Raw genomic sequence first — 21659 nt, forward strand, 5'->3', positions numbered from 1 at the left:
GTCGTTAACCGCGTTACAGCCGCACCGTTGCAAGCGCTGCGGGTGAGTGACGAAATACGAATAGCTCCGAAAGCTCGTGCCGCATCCCGTCACCACCGCAACCTAAACATCTTCAGTGCGACAGAGTAAACAACAGTCAATTTGCAGTCACTCACCCATCAATAATCAGGATCCTGTTCAATTGAATCCAATTTGATTAAAAAAAAAACCATCGCCATGTTCGCCGCTCGCCGCATCACTGCTGCCCTCCCTCGCACCGCCGCGCAGCGGGCCCTTTTCCACAGGACAGCCCCTGCGCTGGTCCGTCAGGGAGACGCGGTGCCGGATCTGAATGTCCTGGTGGAGGACTCGCCTGGGAATAAGGTCAACTTGGCCAAGGAGATCACTGGGAAGGCTGTCATTATTGGCACCCCAGCTGCCTTTAGTAAGTTTATTTGACTTGGGTAGAGAAATATTCTCTGACTGAAAATCCAGGCCCGGCTTGTTCTAGCACCCACGTCCCCGGATACATCAACCATCCCAAACTCAAGGAAGCCGGTCAGGTCTTTGTTATCTCGGTCAATGACCCATTCGTGTAAGATTTATATACGAGAGCCGGGTTAAGTGCCAAGACAAAAAAATAACGTTGGATAGAACCAAGGCGTGGGGAGCTACTCTCGACCCCTCCGGCAAGAGCGGCGTACGTCATACAAAGAAGCAAATAACTATGGTTCAGGCTAAATATTTTGATATAGGTCCGCTTCCTGGGCGATCCGACCGGTCAGTTCACCGAGGCTCTTGATCTCTCGTTCGATAGCACCGCCATCTTCGGAAACCGGAGGAGCAAGCGCTACGCGCTCGTCATCGAGGACGGGAAGGTCAAGGAGGCCCACGTCGAGCCGGACAACACTGGTGTCGATGGTATGTCTTTTTTTTTTGAGATCAATTCCTATGGACCACCGCGCTGACTGTCGACAGTTTCCGCCGCCGAAAAGGTTCTCGGCTGAAAGAATACCTTAATCCCAATTTATTCCTCTTCCTATTCACAGCCAAATTCTGGCTGATTCCATCAATGTACAGATAACCTTGAACGCCTGAAGCAGAACAAAACAGTACATGTTCTTCAGTATAGATAGCCTTTGATAACAACTGTAATCCCCAGTATCCCAAATCAATCAGGCACTCCCCTGCGCTTTCTGCCACTGCTCTGGCGTATAACACTTTGGCGTCCAGGCGTGGATGGCCGCAATCTCGGTCTTCAAAACTGAGTTGACGAGTCGGTGACGGGCAAGCATCGTCTTGCTCTCGAACTGCGGCGAGACGATAACCGCCTGGAATGCCTGACCACAGCCGCCTAAAGAGTAGATCACAATGTCAGAATACAGACATATTTTAAAGCATAGAATAGGCATATAGAGGATAATAGGAATAAAAGGGTGCAGATTCCTACCAGACAAATCTTCAATCTCGACATATTGCGCCTGCAACTGCTCGATGAGCTTCATCCGCAACAAGTCCGCCGTGACGCCCGAGGTCGCGTCGGCCATGGCTGCGTGAACTGCCGCAAACGACCGAGCAGAGGGGGAAGAGAACAATCGGTGGGGAGGAGGAAGAGGGGCGCGCAGGAGATAACGGCAGGTTCTGCTCAGCGAGGTGATGCGAGAGTACATCAGCAGGAGAAGCCTGAGACAGGAGGAGAAGGAGAGAGGTATGAGAAAGAAGATAGACAAAGAAAAAAAAAGAGAATGGGGTAAATTATTGCTAAGCCGGCTAATCGAAAAGTCCAGAGAAAATATTCAAAAGTAACGGTCGTTCTTGAACCTAGTAGCAAGCAGGGTACCTCGAACAGATTTCGCTGATTGGTAACGCAAAAAAGATGACGGAATAAATCATCCGCGCCGAACTCGTCGTTCTAAACTCCCTCCCTGCAGCTTCGTCACAACTTGCTGCAACAACATTCAAGTAGTTTACTTTATTCATTTATGCTTCCCTTTCGCTCGCTGCGCCAGTTTGCAACCATGTCGTCGTTGACCTCCTCCGCGCCGTTTACTCAGGCAGTGGTGAGCTCCATGCGGAAGCTGTATGCAGTGATATCCTAGGATCTTCCAGTATGGGGAATTCCGCTCTAATCTTATAGATATCCAGAGTCTCTGGCTGATAAGAGCTTCGACAACACCGGATGTAAGTTCCAGGCCTCCTTTTAATGGAAGAGACTGGTGCTGACTGGACCAGTGTTGCTTGAAGCGCCATTCAACCCCTCGAGAAGACAGCGCAATTCCGTTCTCCTGACCATCGACCTCACCAAGGCGGTTGCAGACGAGGCCATCAAGCGCAAAGATTCCGTCGTGGTGGCTTATCGTATGCAAATTGCATCTCCTTCAAAAGCCCCCCCCCAAAAAAACTGACCGCTGGCAGATCCTATCATCTTCCGCGGCCTCAAATCCCTGACCCTGAACGACCCCCAACAGCAGTCTCTACTCCGGTTAGCACAAGAGGGCATCAGCGTCTATTCCCCGCATACGGCAGTGGACTCTGTTCCCGGTGGAATGGCCGATTGGCTTTGCGACGTCGTGACCGGAGCCATCACTCCTACGTCTTCATCTTCTTCACCTTCACTTTCTTCTAAGCTGCAATCATCGTCCAGCGAGGTATACACCAAAGCCGCCTTCCCGCAGCCGCCTCGGTCAACCACTCAGTCCTCTCCCACCCCGCACACCAGAAGCACCATCCACCCCTCCCCGCCCCCGATCCCCGAGGGATTCGAGTCCGCCGGTGCTGGCCGTCTCGTCACCTTCTCCACTCCGCAACGTCTCACCTCCATCATCGACCGCATCGCCTCTGGAACAGGCTACCCGGCGGGAATCCCCATCGCCGTCCCGCAGAACACCTCCGTCGACGACGCCTACATCACCACCATCGGGATCTGCCCTGGGTCCGGATCCAGCGTGCTCCTCAAGGCGGGCGTCCCGCTCCCCGATCTGCTCTTCACGGGAGAGCTAAGCCACCACGAAGCCCTGGCGGCAATCGAGCGCGGCTCCTTCGTCGTGGCGCTCTCCCATTCCAACACGGAACGCGGCTACTTGCACTCCGCCATGCGCGAGAAGTTGCTCACCACCTTAAAGACAGAGTGGGAGGCGGTGCGTTCCCAGGCGTTGGGCGCCCTGACCGACGCTGCGAAACAGGGCGCGCAGGGAGAAGCAAAGAGCGATGCCTATGCCGACGTCGAGGTCATTGTGGATGTAAGTGAACGGGATCGGGACCCTTACGGATTTATGGTTCTTTCCCTGAAGTAGAAAATATACTTTTTAAACTATATACCTAGTCATAAGAGTGCTTAGAATATATATTCCTAATTGTAGGAGTCCTAAACTATATACTTACTGATATGTACTAACTCAGCAAAACCCTGATCTCACCCGTAGTCCGCGGGAACAACGCGCGAAGACTCCAGTCTTGATCCTCCTCGGTCTCTTCTCCTTCTGGCTGTTGTTTCAAAGCACTACTCGCTTCATCTGCTCCGATAATCATCCCCTCGACAAACTCAAAGTCGCGGCAGAAGGCTTCGACCGCCTCCTCCGTCACACTCTTCACAAAGGCCGCACTTTGCACGCGCTTCAGGTGGTCCGTGGCATCCATCAAGGCGGAGGGCAGGAAATCGTCAAGCTGCTGGCTGCGCAAAACAAGGTTCTCCGGCTGGAAGGCCGGGAGGCTTGCGATCTCCACCAGGTTCTTCTTGTTCGGTGGTTCCTCCTCCTCCCCCTGCTGTTGCTGCTGTTGTTTGTCACTTGTTTCTGCGGCGAAAGGTGCTAGTGCGGTGAGTAGCTCCTGCAGACCGGACATGTCGAGCAGGTAGCGGTGCTGGATCGCGAGCAGGTCCATACGCAAGGTGGATATCGCGGTTGAAAGAGGTTGCAGGTGTGTGGCGGCAGCGAAGGAGAACGGCGTGATCGTCGACCGGACGGTGAGGAGGACGTTCGTCTCGAAAATTGTACGACTGGCGGGGTCGCGCAGCTCCTGCGCAGATGACTTGGCCAGATCCACGAACGGATCGAGTGCGGCGTGCAGAGCTGGAGTGAAATCGTTTTCTGGTTGGGTACCGTCTTCGGCATGGCTGGAGGCCCCAAAGGATGCGTCGAACGCTTTCATGAGGGAGATAAGCACTTCCAGCGCGTCCAGGAGAAACTGTGGAGCAGAGAGGTCTTCCGGCGGAACGAGGGCAGCATGCTCGGCAGAGAGGGCCTTGACTTCTTCGCCCATGAGAACCTCGAAGTGGTTGAACGTATATTTCTTCAGCGACTCAGTGAGATCCACTAGCTGCGACTGGGCCCCCAGGAGTCGGGAAAATGTCTCCCGGTAGAAGGTTAACAGGTTGACAACCTTGTAGCAGGTGGCCGGGTCATCGTGGCCCTGGATCACCAATTCAACCCTCTGACGCAGAGACCGAGACACTCCCGTCAGATTCCGGTTCACAAGTTCACTCAAGGCTTTGTGTCCATCGAAAACGGCGTCGTCTTCGCTCTCCTCGTTGATTCGAGACCAGGGTTCGCTGCTCAGGCCCGCTTTCATCCCCTTGGCAATTTCCTCCCCCTCGGCAATAAACAAAGCTTCCAGAGCCTCTCGCTCAGAGACCGCGGCCGAATGTACCCATGCAAGCATATCTCCCACGTAACGCAGCGGGTCGTGTGCCGAGAATTCAATGGGTTTCACAGTCCGATCCGCACCGGCACCCGATACAGCATCTGTGAGGGCATAGTGAAACGCATCTGAGAGAGCATAATCCCGCGCCTCTGCAAAAAAGTCGAGGCAGCTGTGAAACAGACTCGGCCGTTCGGCCAGAACACGCAGCGCTCGCCGGATTGAACTGCTGATCTGAGGGTCCTCAAGGTTCAGCGACTTGAATTCCTTCTGAATCCATTTGTAGAGCTTCTGGTAGGCCAAGTTCAGGTTCCGCGAGCTCTGCTCCATCACTTCTAAACCCAACCGCTGGTTTTCCCCTCCAAGCAACACTTCACAGTCATGATGGACCTGTTTCACTCGGGCAAGCACGTCGAAAAAGTGGTCATCCACAGGCGTCTCTGACGAGGTCAGAACCGAGAAGTCGTCATCCAGAACGATAAAATGCTTCGTAAAGGCGTCTAGTAGTTTTTGTTTCGTCTCCGATTCTTCTTTCTGGGTCATCAGAACGGCTGCTTCCTCGAGGACGGGGGTGGTGTCTTGTTTCGCGAGGGTGATGTGTCTTCGCATTTCATTGCATGTTTGATTCAGCGTCTTAATAACCGTTCCTATGCGTTTCAATTGCTAGATGAACACAGATCAGCAAACTATTACTCCAAACCTGTCATGGTAGGCATTTAGGTTACCTCTGCCACCTTGCCGAAATCCCGCACGATTTCGGCATTGCAGTCAATAACCTCTTGCTGCACATCCAGCCGCAACTGCCTGCGTGTCTCTGCAGTGTTATGGATTCCTCGCAGGCTGAGGGTCTCGAGCGCATCTCGGATATCGGAGTCTGCATACGACGCTGACAGTACACTTGTCAACCGGTTCGTCAATGCTGTGGACCGCTGGACGTTGCTTGGAGGAGGCGACAGTGGCGAAGAAGCTGGAACCGGCATCGTCGGTGTTCCATTGCTGCTGCGAGCAGCATTCACGGGTGGGAAGTAGCTTGTCATCTGCGTTGGCTACGACAAGAGTGTCTAGACATCTGGTCTCTCGTAACTGTGGGACAGACAATCATTGTTGATTAGATTAGCTTCAGCTCCTCCTTCCGCACGTCGGAGAAACACCAGCGGCCGATTTCTTTGGCAAGTTGCAACATCCAAAACTTGACTTACGGTTTGACATTAGCATTCTATTCTTGATTTCCTGGGCTGTATATGCTTTCAGTTCGAATTCTTCCCCAACTTTTAAATGGAGTCGCCCTCGTCCTTCGACAGCCCACTTCTGTCTCCTGCCAAAGCGCGGCGAGCCGCTATTCAGGCCAAGGACTGGGCCTACGTGACCTCGTGGCTTAGTCGACAGTACGCTCCAAATCTGCCTCCTGACTTTGAGCGCAACGAGGATACCTTACGGACGCTGCTAGCTTTGGCTGCTGCCAACGATGCAGCAGATGAAGAGGCAATGATACTTCACCGCGCGCGCGAAGAAGCCGTACAGGCATATAAGATGCGGGAGGCAAATGAAGACTCTCAGAAGAAAGAGATTCTAGACGAGGTACAGATGTGTCTCGGTGAAAAGGGGAGAGAATGTCTTGACGATCTGGCGGAAACAACGGCAATACTAGGCGCATTGCGTCCGCAACGTAACGAAATCGGACAGGCCATTTTAGAGCTTACGAGAGAGGAATTTGAGGTCCAGAGCCAGGTCACAAAAATTGAAGCATTACGAGGATATCTAGAGAGAGAGCTGGCGGACCTCAGGCAGCAGCTCAAGGGTCTCAAGTCCAACAAGGCTTATGATGTGCCGTCAGAACTACCGGCGTTAACTGCAGAATGGTCTCGGAGCACGAAGCTGTTGACAGCTAAACTGGGTGAATACCAGGATAAATCGGCCATGTTGGAGAGAAACAGCACCAAGGGGCCGACGATTGAGGAGCTAGTGTTGGAAGAAGAAGATTTTATCCGTCTCAAGGACACAGTGGAGAAACTGGAGAAAAGAGTCAGACTATTCCATTGTTTACCGAAGAACTTAACGGACGCCCGATCAGAGTATCAGAAATTAGAGCGCGAGTACCGCCAGCTAGTTCAGAAGCGCGATACAATGTTCGAAAATCTACGAGCGGGAAAAACGAAATGAGACAACTATATCAGGATAACTGTATGTTCCGATTCAGTATACACTTTCTCGGTACTAATAATACACAAAATCAATGGTATCGTGGACTCGTCGAGTTGCAGTCATAGCATCATTCCTTCAACTCTTCCCGGGATCATTGAGCTTCTTTTAGGCGAAGCATCTAGTTGTCGCCCAGACCGACAGCGTTCTTAATCTTCTCTCCACTGTTCCAAAGTCAGCTAACTTATGTCTCGCTCTCCAATTCGGAAGCGTGATAATGGCTTACATGGTTTCGGATGAACCGCCGTGGGCATGGTTATCATGAGAACGCTGGGTCTTGTCGAAAGCCTGCTGGGCAGTACCCTTATCGCTATCAGGCTGGACACCCCGGCTGATGCGGTCGGTAGTATCGGTGAAGCTCTCCTTGATCTTCTCCTGGGTAGACTTGGAGGAATCAGGAGTCATCTCCTCCTTAGCCTCTGCCGATGGGTTAGCAACCACGTCTCCACGTATCGGAACCCATCTGTATCGGACTTACTGGTGGTGAAATCCTTGCGGCCGGCGTCAGACATGGTTGTGGTTTAGAAGATGGGTTGAAAGTGCTTTAAAAGATTTGGTTTGGTTGTACTAGAAGTAGAGGCTTTGAGATTGTTGCAGTTGATGATCAACCAAATCCACTGTAGAGCAAGTCCTTTATATATCCCATCCAGCTACACTAAACTACCCTCATGACGTCGACCTTGAGATATGCTCGTCGAATTACTTGGTTTGACATGCCCCGTCACCATCCTGGGATGAATCCCAGCAGGTTGTAGGGACTGGCTCGTGTTTCCGGTATCTGGGACCACCAAATAAGCACCGCTGAAGTGATCTCATAAATCTTGGATCTTCAAGCTTGGCTGACGTTCTGGACCAAGGTCTGCGAGCCTTCTTGTTGTGGAAACAAAAACAGACCAGGGGTTGATGACGTCGCGATGACCTCCGAATCCCGTGACTAGGAGCCTCCATGGCACATGCAAACCGTGCAAACACCATTATGCAAACTGTGCAAACAATACTTATCGTCGGATTGTTATTTTTAGCGGTTCTTGAGGTGTACGGCAGGCGGTCTAGCGCGGCAGATCCGTTTCGTTTACCGCCACCTCGACGTCGAGTCATGCTTGGGTCTCAAGGAGCAGCAAGACTCACCCAATCTCTCACACAATCTCCTACAGACCACCAAACATGGTATCCAGCCTTGCAGGCAGGCACTGCTATTGCTCTTCGTCGTCAAGTCTTCTGTTTTAGCATTTATTTGATTTCTGGAGTCCTCTATTTCTCATAAATCTCTCTCTGCGACGTTCGAGCTTTCTTCCCTTCTAACTCATAATATCCTCATTTTTGCGCTATTAACCCTTCTTCACGACCATCAATGCCCTCCATTGAGACAGCCTCCAGCTGGGACTTCACTTCGGTGATTGATCTGATCCGGTCGCCGACGTATGGCGGCAGTCAGGCAGCCGTTGCTCCTAGCAATAACAATGCCGCAGAGCGGCTCAAAAACACCAACGATGCAGAAACTAAGGCCTCGGGGCAACAGGATACCAGGAGCCATACACCGCTTGGTGACTTTGGCTCTCTATGGGATTTTCTAGGAAGCTGCTCCAAAGAGTCTATTGTGAAAGCCCCTGAGGCCCATGCCCCCCGCGGTGACCCCGCAAATGACGCCTCGGAGCCCCCAATCTCACCACCAACTTCGTTCAAGATTCTCCAGCGACCAACAAATAATAAGAAACTGCCTAGCAACAGTCTTATTGATGCTCCGCCACGCACTCCAGCCAGGGGAATATCTTTTTCCAGTAGACGTCAACCACAAAAGCCCCGCATCACGACCAAGATTTGCAACACCGGTATCCAAGACCCTGGCAGCCTGACGGAAAGCGGTGCAGAAGCGGAATCGGATGGTAACGTCAGTATTTTTGATGCTCCGCAATCCACCAAACGAGGCATCACAATCTTAAAACCATCTCGAGTGGATGTGCAAGGCGCTTTATCGGACAATAGCTACACCCCGCCATCGTCGTACGATGAATCAGAGAATCGCCTTGTTCATGCGACAGCCATCAAGCTGCCAGCTACCTATGGACACAGTGACGGCTGTATCCACGTCCAGTCTGTGTTATACAGATCCTATGCCGAGCGAAGGATCGGCTTGTTGACGAAGCTCCTGAAAAAATTCCCTGAGTATTCAGAGGTCGTATCGCAGGTCGGGCAATCCCAATCTCAACTCATCAAGATCGACCGTCCAGTCTTGTTATCGCCTATTCATATCTTTATTGATATGTCCAATGTGAGTCTACATAAAATCTATTCAGCTTGCCCTTTAATGAAAGTAATCACTAATTCAACTTTTTTTCTTAGATCATGGTTGGCTTCCACGATTGTGTGAAAGTCTCGCGGAACATCCCTGTGAAAACTCGGATCCGCCGCCTCCCACTCTCATTCCAAAATCTGTCGCTCATTCTGGAACGTGGCCGACCGACCGCCAAGAGGGTCTTGGTTGGCTCAGACCGACTGCCGACCATTGACGACGCTGAAACGCTCGGATATGAGGCGAACATCTTGGACCGTGTGCATAAGGTGAAGCACATGACACCTCGCCAGCAAAGGTTTAGGAACGTCCCTCCTTCCCGCGCTTCTGAGATGAACGCGGGCACTGAGGAACGATGGGTCGAGCAAGGTGTTGACGAAATTCTACACCTGAAGATCCTTGAAAGCCTGGTAGACACTGCCGAGCCTGCCACTATTGTCTTGGCCACAGGCGACGCGGCTGAGGCTGAGTACTCGGGCGGGTTCATGAAGATGGTCGAACGTGCGCTCCAGCGAGGGTGGCGGGTGGAACTGGTCAGCTTTTCCCAGGTCATGAGCAAAGCATATCGCCGGAAGGAATTCCGCGCGAAATGGGGTTCCAAGTTCAAGGTCATCAAGCTGGACGACTACATTGAGGAGCTTTTCCATCTTTAAGTTGGGCTTTCTGATATTCATATTCATCTATGGCTTCCTGTTCGATTTATTGCAGATCAGTTAGGCATATACTCTCGGTTTGTATCTTTGGCTAGCAGTGAATAGGAGTCTCGATAGTCGGTATTTAAGAAAGACATGATAAACCTTTTGCTGCAAATCATTGGGGAGAAGAGTAACACTGGACGTAACAGCACCAAGACAACAACCTCTGGCTGCATACCATTGAGTCTTTTACAGCTGACTATTATATCAAGCTACGTCAACTCTTCCTCAACGACATCATCGATTAGACTAATGGTAAAACAAGAAATACATGGTAGATGGTTGGATCTTGACTCTTTTATATCCCTTGTCTGCCTTAGGGGGGATCAGAGACCAGAACGCCGCTGTAGGTTCTCTGTACTCACATAGAACGATAATCACGATCAAGCCTACTATATTTCCTGTTGAAACACTCAACTGCATCCTATTACCCAGTCAAACACGAATTCACTGGTTTCTAGGAGAAGGGGTCAGTCATCCACAGACAAGGCGCTCTGTAGTCCGAAAGACCTGCCTATGGAGCGTGGCAGGCTCCACGGAAGACACCCATCCGACGGCCAGCTGGACGGCCAGCATGGTAGAAATACAATACTATATAAACAGTGTACATTGCATTGATGAAACTGTGTTGTACCAACAACTTCTTCTGTTCGATCCGTTTTTTTCCCACTCTTGGAGAATTATTAGTGGGGCAAGTTCATCCCGCAAAATCTATACTACATCCAACCTTCATTCGCAAACTTATTTTTTTCTACCAGAACGTCCAGGAGAGAAGAATATACAAAAAAGAAAACATGACCTCATTCACTGAAAGGGGATTCTTCGGGGATGCCATCTTTGGCGCTATTCCTCAAGGATGGATTGACGCAAGGTAAGTCGTACATATCACATCCAACATGCACATGAAACTAATACTGTATGGATAAAGCGACCTCCGCGAGATCCCAGACCACCAAGAAGTCTTTCTCTCGCCATCGACTCTCTCCAGTCTGATCATCGAGATTAACCAGCGGGTATCGGATGAGGATGCGCGCAGCATGGCACAGCGAATTAGCTCTGCCTCCTCTGCTGCAGAAGAAGACCCCGAGGCCGTCGTCGACAAGGCGGCCGCGCTGTACCATCTCAACGATATCTGCGAAGAAGGTGACTTGATGCATATCCTCACCCCGCCGCAGCGTGTGAGATTACCCAAGTTCCCATCTTCTTCCGGGACTGCCTACCGGGGTGTTGTCTGCTTTGAAACAACCAACAGGCGACAACGGGGGAACGTCCACAACACTAGTAGTAGTACTAACAATACCACCCCTCATCCTCTCCCTTCTCCTCCTTTCACCACGAATGGTGCGGTGGCAGGGTCCAGTACGGCCAGGTCATCGAGAGCCGGGTGCCATTTCCTGCTTGTGCGGTTGGCGGAGCAGGAGACCGATCTGTTGGTCGTCGTGAATGTCCCGCATGATGAGTTCGATTCGCGAGGGGATGAGCGTGGACTCAACGCCGAAGAGGCCCTGGGGGCTGCCATGGTGGCGAAGATTGTCGAGACCTTGGATGTTAGGAACTGGGGGCTGTTTGTTTGAACAGACGGATTATTCAATAAGGGAGAGACAGAAAGAGATATCCGATTTTTAACAGATTCCGGGTGATTAAATAATCCATTAAAAGATAAAGCCTATCTTTTCTATCTTACTATCGAATTAGTTACCTGGATTCATTGAAGTCACATTATATTCTCGTAGATAGCGGCATTTGCCTATCCTGGTCTATACAATTTCATAGTTACACAGAAAACTCAACATGTTCATCATCATCGAAGGCATGCCATGGACGTAATAGCGAGTGTGTATGACTAAGAAAGGAGGGTCGTCACCGAAAAAGAAAAGAAATACACCTATTCAAAGAAGTAGTGCAGATGGAAAGCCCGCCAAAATCGCTTGATGGGAAAACTGGACAATCTGAATGTCATGTGTGAAGGTATTATTCCACGCTCTGCGCTGCAACCGCTGTAAATGAAGGACTCGCTTATTGGCAAAGAAAGGCGCAGATTGAATCGCTGGCTTGTGGGAAGAGAGAGAGAGAGAGGGAGAGGGAGAGAAATGAACTGAGCTGTCAAGTCACTGTTGAATGACAATCTCTCTAAGAGAGTTAGTCACGGCGTCCATCTCCAAAGGAGACACAGATAAAGGTTGCTTCTTCTTGGGAGACATGTTGCGTGGTTTCGGTTTGATTTGCTGGAGGAGACCCTTGCAACAGCCGCAACGCATTCGGGAGGTATCGATGCTCTTCGAGTGACGGCCGTAGTTCTGGCCACAGTCAACGCAGCACCACACATACTTGTAGTCGATCTTGTAGTTGTGCTTTGTGGTCACCTCAATGCGCCCGCCGTAGACCGGGTGGTCCTTCATGGCTTGTGTGCACTTCAACCCCCACTGCTTGAAGCTGGTCCCGTGCGGGTTGGTATGGACGTTGGAGATCATGAAATTCGCCAAATGACAATATTCGTGGGCCAGGGTGTTGAGCAGCCGATCCTCACTGTCGATAATGCGTTCCGCGAGTTCGATGGACGCATGATGTCTGGATGCCGGCTTCGTCGACTCTGAGCTGCCGCTTGGCTCGGTCTGCGCTCGTTCACGTTTCCAGTTGGCCCTCCCCGCAGTGGTTTTGAGCGTCTTGCTCCAAATGATGCGCACGCCTCCGGTGTCCCTCGCGAGCTTCTGGACTTCGCCTCCCGTGACGGCGTCATCCAAGGCCTGGAGGAAATCTTCCGCAAAGGACGCTTTTCTGCTGTCAAAGGACTTCTTGCGCGCTACCAAAGCCTTCTTCTTCTCAACCTCTGCTCTCTTCAGGGCCGTCTTGCTGGGGGTCTTTGGCGCCTTGGATCCCTTCTTGCTACTCGGTACAATCATCGCACCGCCGTCGTCCTCCTCCTCCTCGTCGCCGTCTTCTTCGAGAAACTCTTTCAGCTGCCGTTCCAGCGTGCAGCCATGGGGGTTTTCCTTCCGCGGCGAGTGCTTGTCAACCCAGTCGTTGGTATACTCCTGGCTCCAGAACCCGTCGCTGCTCTCACGATAAGGGGTTGGCGGAATCATGCACCTTTCTTTGGCCGGCGACTGTAGTCTGTTCTTAGATGGGCTGGACGGCGGTGTCAGGAAGACAGAATTTTCATTCTGTTTCGACTCGGCGATGGGAGATTCAAACTTGGAAACCGTTCTAGGCAACGGTCAGCAATGGAAACATGTAACAAAAAAAAAGGGGGAGGGGGGATGGTTTTCCCTTACTTAAATAGGTCATCTTCCAGTTGAGAAGAGGCATCATTCTTGTTGTTGTTGTTAAGACCCAAGAGGCTGAGTCTTTTAGTTATGTTGAGCTCATTCTGAAACAGGCGTTTAGGCGCTGGGTCAACCTTCAAAGAGGACAATGTAATAGGAAGCTGTGGTTCCAGACATAAATCAGCAGCCTCATTATCTGAGGTGCTTCCTATCTCTTTCTTCAGTTTAGCCTCTGACTCTGGCCGTTTCCCTCTCATGAGTCTCCTTTTCGGCTTGGATTGAGGCACGGCGGGTGGAGGAGATGGTTGAAAAACAACGGACTCCCGATCACCCACCTCAGCCTCGGATGTCTCGTAATAGCTGACGTCGCTATCATCGCTCACAATAAAATCTTTCAGCGAAGAGCCATCGTCGTCAGAGGGCCCATCCCTCATGTTTCGTTCGCCGAATTGTATCTCAGTTGCTGCTGCTGCTGCTGCTCTGCCTCTCTGACGGACGACCACTCTCCTGGCAGTTGACGGCGTTATTGCGGTGTACTCTTCAATCGCTTCTTCGGACAAGTCGTTTTCCTTGTCGTAGTCATCTGTTCCATGCTTCCTAGTGGTGGGCCTGTTGCGTGGCTGCGGCGGCAAGGGGAGCAGCAAGGAGTTCACCGCTGCAGTCTTGAAAACCATCCTTGGCTTCACCTCTTTCTTTTTGAACTCGGCAGAGTCATGTCTTTCGTCGTTGTTATCACCGCCACTTAAGAAATCCTCGTCGGAAAATATATCAAAGCTGCCTCCTCCTCCTCCTCCTCCTCGTGCCAACGACCTTCCCTGCGCTATCCAAGCCTTTGTCCGTGATGTTCCCGGCTCTGCAGACCTCGCCATGTAATTTCCAAGAACAGAAGTGGTGTCTCCCACGTTCTCCTGGAACGGCTGTTTGCTTCTGGCGTTGGCGTTGTTCTGGGGCCAGATCCTCGGCTTCACTGGGCTGAGCCGAGCCATAGTGCGCGCTGGACTCGCAATGGATTGGATTTGTACTCCGTGCAAGGGGGAGGGGGCGTCGGTCGATCGTGAGCCAGCAAGGGGAGCACCGGTATATAGATAGGTATGCGAGACTAAGAATAAGAATTAGATGGCTGAGTGCTTGTTGTCCTGTCACCAGGGCGAATATAGTTGGGGGGGGTAGCTAAAATATAGTTGCCACGGCAACAGTCGGTGCCGTGGCTTTCTTTGATCGAGTTAGTCCAATGGTCTGAACAGTGAAGAGTCCTAGTTATATAGTATGTATATACTATATAGTTATGACTTAGACGTCCATTTTAATTGTTGCTAGGGTTTAGTATGGAGTAATACCAGGCTATAAATTGCGTTGATGAGCGCCATTATAAATAAAGCACTACATATATGATTATATCGCCCGCCATACACGGGTTCAACAGTCATCCTAGACAGATAGGTATAACTCTACGGAGTACTTGGTTCCACATGTGTGTTAGTTAGATGGAGAGGGGAAAAATCTTCACCGTTTATTGTCTGTCATGTTGTAGTGCCATGATGATTAATATTTGACAAAAAAAAAGAAAAAAGAAATGGCCCGAGCCGCGGATCGAACGCGGGACCTCTCGCATGCTATGCTGTAGGGTGGACCCTAAGCGAGAATCATACCACTAGACCACCCGGGCGTTGCAGTTGTTACTGCGGTGAAGGGAGCCACAGAATAGTGATATATATTCCAAGTTTTTTCTATCATAATAGCTGTCTCTAGGACCCTGCCTACGTTACCTAGGTAGTTTACCTAACTCGCCGAGCTGGGCTATCTGAAAGGACATGGTCTGTCGGTGCTGTGGGAAATATGTTCGTATATATCTTCATTTCTCGGGATATGAAAAGTCAAGACTATTTTCGATATTTGGGATTTTTCTGGTTAATTTGCAGGGCGAAGCTCTACAGCCATGACATATATATTCTACTGGTTAGATATATTAGTGTCATCTAGGTGACCAGTCAACACGGTGTAACATTTGTACATCAGACACACAGAATAATAAATAGATATAAAAGACACAACAAAATAAAGCACCCCAGTAAGTAAGGTGATTATATCTGCCTGCCTACCCGCCGACATAGTCATCTACCATAGCCAGACAACCCATGGACATGACTACACAACATGGCCCAGATAAATCGAGACTACCAAGTAGGATACGTGATTCACAAATATGTCCATTGAAGTAGCTAAAATCCTACCCAAGCCGTACACGACGACCACCGAATACCAACCAAAGAGCAGCACCGGATCGAATTAGCATACACAAACAAACACAAGAAAAAGACGCTGGTCGCCAGTGTATAACCATGTCGAGTAGCGTCTAATCTTCTACCGTAGAACAGTGAATTTGAAGCTTGGATTTGAAACTCCAGGCCAAGAAAACAGCCGGAAAGAAAACCTAAAGAAGGACCATGCCGAAGCCGGCAACAAGTGCAGTAAGAAGGTAAATGCCGAGTTGCCAAGCACCCAGGTAGATAGTAGCAGGCATCGCACTGGGATGGGCAGCACCCTTGGAGCTCGAAGCGGTTGCACTGCTGCTGCTGACTGCGCCGGTGCCCGTGGGAGACGAGGTGACAGTTCCAGTGCCCGATGTGCCGGCCTCTTTCAACAGCGTGGAGCAAGCAGACGCAGCCTTGCCAGAGGCGGTGACCGAGGCAGCGCCTCCAAAATCACACGCGGAGGCGGCGTTGTTCTCAGCCTTCTGCTGCTGATAGTACAGGTTGAAGACGTAGGACAGCTGTTGCTGCGCGTTGCAGACGCTGTAGGCACCGTATTTACCCGAAGTGGCGTTTGCATCGATTCCAGCGCAGACCCCATAGCCGCACACGGTGTCAAATAGATCGCCGTACTGGTCCGAGGAGATGGAATCCTTCACAACGCATTCCAGGCTAGATTCCATGCAGGTGCACAGGTCATCGTTCGGAGAAGGAGGCAACGGGCTGGCAACAGCCTCCCAGTCGCTGTCGACGGTGGGGCATGCCTCGAGGGCAGTGTTAGACGGGTCGTAGGATCCCTTCTGGACACCGGTAGGGTTGACGCTGGCAATCTCCTGCGAATAGTACGAAAAGTCCACCATTGTCGAAGCGGAAGTGCCATCAACAGACACAAGGCCTGACGGCGGCGTTAGCCCGAACTTCAAAGGAGAAAGATAAACCCGGAGGGACCAGCTCATACCATAGTTATTAGCTTCCTGAAAATACATGTAAACAATACCACCTGACCAGACCTCGGTCATGGCGTCGCCAAAGAGAGCCTGGACCTCAGTAAACTTTCGAGGCTGTACGGTATTGCACCCATACTCGGCGAAGAAGACCGGGACCGAGTAGCTACTGAACTCCTCGGTGCGATCTTTGTACCCAGACTCCTGATAGCTCGAGTCACCGCACCAGGAATAAACATTATACCCCCAGAAGTCAATACTATCGTCAACCGACTCGCAGTTGAAATAGTCGGCCATGTTGACACGGATATCCGAGTCATCGTTGGTGGCATAGCCCACACCCATAGATCTGTAGTCCTTGGCCTTGATGTAGCGCTTCATGTCACGTACAGCAGCCTTGACAAAGGCACTGGCAGCAGTGGTGTTTTTTGTGTTAGAGACCTCGTTTCCTGCGAAGAACCCGATGGTGTTGGTGTACTGCGACAGTTCATCGACCACGCTGACATAACGATCGTACAAGGCGTTGTTCCAGGCCGGTTGGCTTCGGTCGATCGACTGACCAGGGTCTGACAGATCCGCAATCACATATATTCCCGCGTCGGTGAGTAGCTGCATGCACTCGCTATGGTCCAAGGTCGGGTCAATGGCGTAGACACGGATTGTATTGGTACGGAGCTCCTGCAACAGAGGCACGTCTCGCCCACAGGCATCGGCATCGGCCAGAGGATCCTTATAGGTTGTCGTATTTCCGCTAGTCGAGTCGTCGCTCGAGTATTCCTCTATTGGGATCGTCAGTAAAAGAAACTAAAGTAAATCAAGTGAACCCACGTTGATAGGCAACGCCACGGATGAAGCTAGATTCCTAGTATCAGCCATAACCGAGCATAAACAAGTTCGACGAGGGACAAAAGCCATACAATTGAGTGTCATTGCTGTTAAAGAAGAACTTGGAACCCTATAGCAAGATACGTCAGCAACCAACAACAACAACACATGTCGTGGAATGGCTGAACGGTACTTTGATGACAATAGGGTCCAGATCCGCCCACGCAGTGCTGGCAAAGAGGGTCGACCCCGCGAGAATGCTCGACCACTTCATGGTTGTCCGACGAACCACCCACGCACTGTTATTGTCTCAGTTGAGCGGTGCTCTTCCTACCGTTGTCCTGCCCAGCCTCTTCTCGAGAAACACCTTTCGACAATGGTCGCGTTCGGTTGCCTAGACGCAGAGAGATAAACAAACGGGTCGTCCGACCAACGAGCGACGGGAGGAAATAAAACGAGTCCTGCCTAGATTACCAGGAAGCAGGAAAGTGAAGGAAAACCACGAACGATGGACTTGCGGTCAGAACGAAGCGAGAAACAACTGGCTAGATAGCAGATAACACAATAAACGAAGGGAGCAGGTGAATCGAGGGAGGTGACACAGGGTGGGTAGCCTTTAAGTTTTGGTTTTGGGGGGGAAAACCTGATCCCTGGGCTGATCCCTTCAGGGTCCAGGGCCAGGGACTGCCCAGCCTGCCCAGAGTGCCCAGAATGCCCAGCCTGCCCAGACCGACGGAGGAAGGAAATAGGAAGGGAGTATCTACCTTAGTAGGCACCTACAGAGTTCACGTACTTCCATGACGGCTCCATTATTTTCTTGGGAGTTGACAGGCGGTCTGAGACTCGTGTTTGTTGATTGATGTTGTCTGATGGTAGAAATTGAAGTATAAGTATAGTAAACACTGAACAGGTATGGTCTTGTCTCTGTCTACTGTCTACTTTTCTACCAATATAGTCAAGATTCATTAATGTCCTCCTAGGGGTCCCAATCACTATTTGTTCCAGTATATTTTCATCTTGTATACAGTAATTAAGTCTCCCTCGGTCCAAAATTATATAGTTGAGAGTCAGACTCCTGCCATTTCGGGCTAGCGTCTGCACTACTTGAATAGCCCATCAAACTATATTGATAACTATTGACTACACTGGAACTTAATACTGTAGTTAGTTCATTGAAAATTACCTTACGACAGGATTTAGATCGACAAGCTATAGCTAAGAATTATCAGGATGAGAGGATCCATCTTGACAGATATAAACAGACATTATGGAGCGGAAGAAAGCGACTCTATAGGTTCGTGCACCATACAATAGACTCGTATCAGTTCTTTTTTCTGTCTACCAGTAATACCAAGCAACTACTGAGTCTATCAAGTTGGCAAATCAATTGAAACAAGCTTCATGGACTTGTTGATCGGTCACAGGATTCTTATTTCTGATTCTTTCGGACTCTATTTCAATATCCACACCAAGATCCAACGACAATTCCTCACTCGACGGTGGAGGCAGTACTCGAAGATCGACGATAAAGCTCTGACAAAGTCTCTGGCTGTACGGAGTAACTATCTGATGGAATCCTCATGCTTTAATCGGCAGTGAGTAGTCACTGTAGGGTCCAAGTAATACCTATGCAAAATACGGAGGAGACAGTTTCAGATAATACACAGTTAATCGCTCCAGGCTGGACCAATGAAGATCTCGAGAGGAAGAGACGAGAAACAATGTCTTGCTCGTGTCGGTTGCCTAGAAGCGGAGAGATAAAACAAATGTCCAGCCTCAAGACGATCGCACCAAGTCATCTGAAATCTAGAATCGTGTTTTATCTGGTTCACACGTTGGTTTGACTTTCTTTCCACAATAATGATACCTATCTTGTGGAGAGACATTCGCAATAATCCACCTAAGTACTGATCCATAGTCTATAAAAAATTTCCATCGAACCTGCAGATCACCCGCCTTTCGACTGAAAATGTAACTACCTAGTAATGATAAATTTTATCTTGCCACCAGGTATTATTTCTCGACACATGCATAACTTGGCTAAGAGTCTTGGCAGTGCGTGGAGGGTGCATCACTATACACTGCATAGTGCACTGCACTGCGTCCTGCAAAGCATGTACAGCACTGAGCACAGGACATACTTTTTATGTAGTATGTACCTAGTACCTAGGTACTCCGTAGTGCATAGTGCATACCTAGTAGTTAAGTATGGCACTTCGAGGTACTCAGTACTTAGTGATAGAGGGGTCGACTGATTCGCCATGTACGACAGTCTTTGTGTCTCATTATCAGATGTTCAGCTGTCTCTGTTATAAGACAATCCTTTTCATGAGGGACAGGCTTTAAATGGTGGACTAGGGATATCTATTTAATTATTTAATTTGATAGTGACCAATCTTCTGTTTCTCGTAGTGGTTGTCACTAGCGATCTATGGTTCGATGATTTGGTGGCTGTAGTCGGTGGACTAAAAATATACATTTCTTCTTTATCCATTGTAGTATTCTGTATATTATTTAATATTTATTTTCTAGTACTACATTTTCTTATTAGTTAATGTAATACAATTGAGTGTTGTTCATCAGCCAAGTCCTTGAAACCTGGTTCTGATACAAGCATTGCGCGGCCACCAGCCTGTGAGAAGAGCAGCGTGAGACAAGTTTCCAAGTGACTGGCTTGCCACTTCTAAACGACCAGTCGAGTCAATTCGCAGCCATGAATACCTGGCTGGATCTCTGTGGGGGGCCAAGAGTCGATGAAGGAAGGCTTCGCACGGGTCCGGTGTCTGAGACATCCGCTCGGATGGCGCCCACACGCGCGTTCATTTGGGGCGGGCCAGCGCGAAATTGCGTATTCCAGGCTACATTATGTACTCTTACAGCTGAGTACTGAGTAGTATTGTTATTAATGCAAGATTACTGGTTCTCTACCTAGTAGGTACCTAGGTAGTACTTAGGTAGTACTACCAGGTAGGTACCTATTTGACCATTTATATGGTACTCCGTATCTTGCTATCGAGTGCACTCTGTACGGAATCCTCCTACCGAGTGATCTGGTCTATTTTAATCATAGTCTACTGTTTAGTAGTATATAGTAGTTATGTACTGTATGTACTTAAGTCCTAGGTAGTATTTCTAGAATCTAGAATTAGAATCACCCTATAATTTTAATTACTATATCAGGAGTAAGCCAATATCTCACCATCTCCAGTGGCAATCACTACTCCTAAAAATTTTCAGTATTACTCTGAATTCATACTCTGTAGAAACAACCTGAAGTTCATTATCATAGTAGTCAGTCATAGTCATAGTCATACATACTCCCATCTTCTGCAATGGTGGCTGGTAAACAATTTATCCCTACATACCAGGCGCTGGCGGGTGGTACCAGACCGGTATACATTACCAGGTACGTACCAAAATGATAGGAAAACAAATAATTTAACCAATTTGTATTGTCCACTTGTTCACAGTGGGTCTCAGGGGTTATTTTCCAGTTACCCGTGGAATCCGAAAGGTATCAGGAGTGGCTATTGGTTATGTAGGTCCACTGCCGCGTCTTCCATCTACCAGGTCTGGCTGAGGTGCTTGTTGGGATCATTTCGATAAGAAAAATAGAATAAGAATGGTACTCCGTAGACTCTGAATTGATATTATTATTGTATGTAGCAAATAATATCTTTTATTTATTGATGGGTGAACTCGATCTCTAATAATTCTATAATACAGTATACTGTATACAGTATTTATGAATTCTTCATAAACACCCTTATGAATGTTATAGGCACCGCCACTCTGGACAAGGCTGTGACAGCCAATGGTGAAGTGTTTATCCTCTGCTGGCATCCTCTGACTGGCTGTGGCTGCCCCGTCGACAGGGGCCCGGCCATCCACCACTACTGAAATGTGGCCGGTGGCGGGCGTATGGTATCTGGAAATACCGCTGTACCGGAGGTATTTCACTACCACCTCCTCATACTAACATGGTGCCTACCTAGGTGGGTAGGTACTAGGTAGGTACTCTGTAGTACGATCTAGATACGCCGTACGCCGTACGTGGCTGCTTCCGCTAAAGACCCAGCCCAGTAAAAGGCCCAAAATAACCACAGCCCCGTTGCAGGTGCAGGCCAACCGGTATTCCCCTGTTTCCGTCTGGCGATCAGTGCCTCCCTTGTCCTTGTCCGTTGTTTCCTTCCCACTCCAAGCTACCTGACCTAACCTTACTCTGCCTGGCTCCTTCCCTCTCTTTCTTCCTCGTCTCGTCCCATCCGTTCCTTGTTTCCCTACACTCTTTATTCTATTCCTCTTTTTTCCCCCCCCTCCAACTCTCTCCCTCTCTCTCTCATCTCCAGCGTTGCTGTCTTGCAAACCCTGCTCCCCTCCCCCCTTCCCTTCTTTCGACTCTCTCTCGTTTGAGAAAGAAGGCTCACGGGAGGAAGGCCTTCCCTTTCTGCGTCCACCGCGGCACGGCAGTTTCGATCGATCGCACTCGTCGTCACTTTTTGCCCGTCCGCCCTGGGCCGAAGAGAAGGCGTCGTCGGTTTCTCGCACCGGTTCTTCGTTTCGACCCTTCCATTCGTTTC

At 49.9% G+C, this 21659-nt stretch overlaps 11 protein-coding genes and 1 non-coding gene across 12 annotated transcripts; 6 read left to right on the forward strand and 6 right to left on the reverse strand.

Annotated features, from left to right (window-relative positions):
- The first annotated feature begins 135 nt into the window (after nt 1–135).
- ASPZODRAFT_129598 (hypothetical protein) lies at nt 136–1072 on the forward strand. The gene is made up of 5 exons (XM_022722302.1): nt 136–424; nt 475–574; nt 634–679; nt 735–900; nt 958–1072. The coding sequence occupies exons 1-5, from the start codon at nt 217–219 to the stop codon at nt 984–986; spliced, it is 549 nt and encodes a 182-aa protein (XP_022583697.1). The 5' UTR covers nt 136–216; the 3' UTR covers nt 987–1072.
- An 82-nt stretch (nt 1073–1154) lies between these two features.
- ASPZODRAFT_13919 (hypothetical protein) lies at nt 1155–1526 on the reverse strand (the record flags this gene model as incomplete). Its single annotated transcript, XM_022724527.1, has 2 exons — nt 1155–1333; nt 1430–1526. The coding sequence occupies 2 exons, from the start codon at nt 1524–1526 to the stop codon at nt 1155–1157; spliced, it is 276 nt and encodes a 91-aa protein (XP_022583698.1).
- A 344-nt stretch (nt 1527–1870) lies between these two features.
- Nucleotides 1871–3317, forward strand: ASPZODRAFT_129600 (hypothetical protein). Its single transcript, XM_022722303.1, has 4 exons — nt 1871–2059; nt 2117–2160; nt 2212–2337; nt 2395–3317. The coding sequence occupies exons 1-4, from the start codon at nt 1998–2000 to the stop codon at nt 3270–3272; spliced, it is 1110 nt and encodes a 369-aa protein (XP_022583699.1). The 5' UTR covers nt 1871–1997; the 3' UTR covers nt 3273–3317.
- Nucleotides 3318–3369: 52 nt separating this feature from the next.
- On the reverse strand, nt 3370–5651 carry ASPZODRAFT_59823 (hypothetical protein; the record flags this gene model as incomplete). Its single annotated transcript, XM_022728869.1, has 2 exons — nt 3370–5277; nt 5340–5651. 2 exons carry the CDS (start codon nt 5649–5651, stop codon nt 3370–3372), a joined length of 2220 nt encoding a protein of 739 aa, XP_022583700.1.
- A 238-nt stretch (nt 5652–5889) lies between these two features.
- Nucleotides 5890–6774, forward strand: ASPZODRAFT_60533 (hypothetical protein; the record flags this gene model as incomplete). The annotated part of the gene is made up of 1 exon (XM_022728927.1): nt 5890–6774. The coding sequence occupies one exon, from the start codon at nt 5890–5892 to the stop codon at nt 6772–6774; it is 885 nt and encodes a 294-aa protein (XP_022583701.1).
- A 71-nt stretch (nt 6775–6845) lies between these two features.
- ASPZODRAFT_129605 (hypothetical protein) lies at nt 6846–7421 on the reverse strand. Its single transcript, XM_022722304.1, has 3 exons — nt 7292–7421; nt 7040–7232; nt 6846–6977 (listed from the first exon to the last, which is right to left on the reverse strand). The coding sequence occupies exons 1-3, from the start codon at nt 7323–7325 to the stop codon at nt 6935–6937; spliced, it is 270 nt and encodes an 89-aa protein (XP_022583702.1). The 5' UTR covers nt 7326–7421; the 3' UTR covers nt 6846–6934.
- A 509-nt stretch (nt 7422–7930) lies between these two features.
- Nucleotides 7931–9915, forward strand: ASPZODRAFT_129606 (hypothetical protein). The gene is made up of 2 exons (XM_022722305.1): nt 7931–9082; nt 9154–9915. Exons 1-2 carry the CDS (start codon nt 8165–8167, stop codon nt 9754–9756), a joined length of 1521 nt encoding a protein of 506 aa, XP_022583703.1. The 5' UTR covers nt 7931–8164; the 3' UTR covers nt 9757–9915.
- Nucleotides 9916–10022: 107 nt separating this feature from the next.
- On the forward strand, nt 10023–10676 carry ASPZODRAFT_1416566 (hypothetical protein). The gene has a single exon (XM_022724770.1). The coding sequence runs from the start codon at nt 10070–10072 to the stop codon at nt 10607–10609; it is 540 nt and encodes a 179-aa protein (XP_022583704.1). The 5' UTR covers nt 10023–10069; the 3' UTR covers nt 10610–10676.
- Nucleotides 10593–11372, forward strand: ASPZODRAFT_140126 (hypothetical protein; the record flags this gene model as incomplete). Its single annotated transcript, XM_022724627.1, has 2 exons — nt 10593–10669; nt 10727–11372. The coding sequence occupies 2 exons, from the start codon at nt 10593–10595 to the stop codon at nt 11370–11372; spliced, it is 723 nt and encodes a 240-aa protein (XP_022583705.1).
- Nucleotides 11373–11906: 534 nt separating this feature from the next.
- On the reverse strand, nt 11907–13930 carry ASPZODRAFT_59984 (hypothetical protein; the record flags this gene model as incomplete). Its single annotated transcript, XM_022728884.1, has 2 exons — nt 11907–13002; nt 13071–13930. 2 exons carry the CDS (start codon nt 13928–13930, stop codon nt 11907–11909), a joined length of 1956 nt encoding a protein of 651 aa, XP_022583706.1.
- A 706-nt stretch (nt 13931–14636) lies between these two features.
- ASPZODRAFT_t51 lies at nt 14637–14727 on the reverse strand. Its single transcript has one exon. It is a non-coding gene; the product is annotated as a tRNA-Pro (tRNA).
- Nucleotides 14728–15253: 526 nt separating this feature from the next.
- On the reverse strand, nt 15254–19902 carry ASPZODRAFT_23461 (hypothetical protein; the record flags this gene model as incomplete). Its single annotated transcript, XM_022727935.1, has 7 exons — nt 15254–16205; nt 16269–17033; nt 17083–17108; nt 17172–17209; nt 17273–17378; nt 17447–17544; nt 19801–19902. The coding sequence occupies 7 exons, from the start codon at nt 19900–19902 to the stop codon at nt 15493–15495; spliced, it is 1848 nt and encodes a 615-aa protein (XP_022583707.1). The 3' UTR covers nt 15254–15492.
- Between the last annotated feature and the right edge of the window lie 1757 nt (nt 19903–21659).

The sequence above is a fragment of the Penicilliopsis zonata genome (genome assembly GCF_001890105.1).
Source record: "Penicilliopsis zonata CBS 506.65 unplaced genomic scaffold ASPZOscaffold_3, whole genome shotgun sequence".
Lineage (NCBI taxonomy): Eukaryota > Fungi > Ascomycota > Eurotiomycetes > Eurotiales > Aspergillaceae > Penicilliopsis > Penicilliopsis zonata.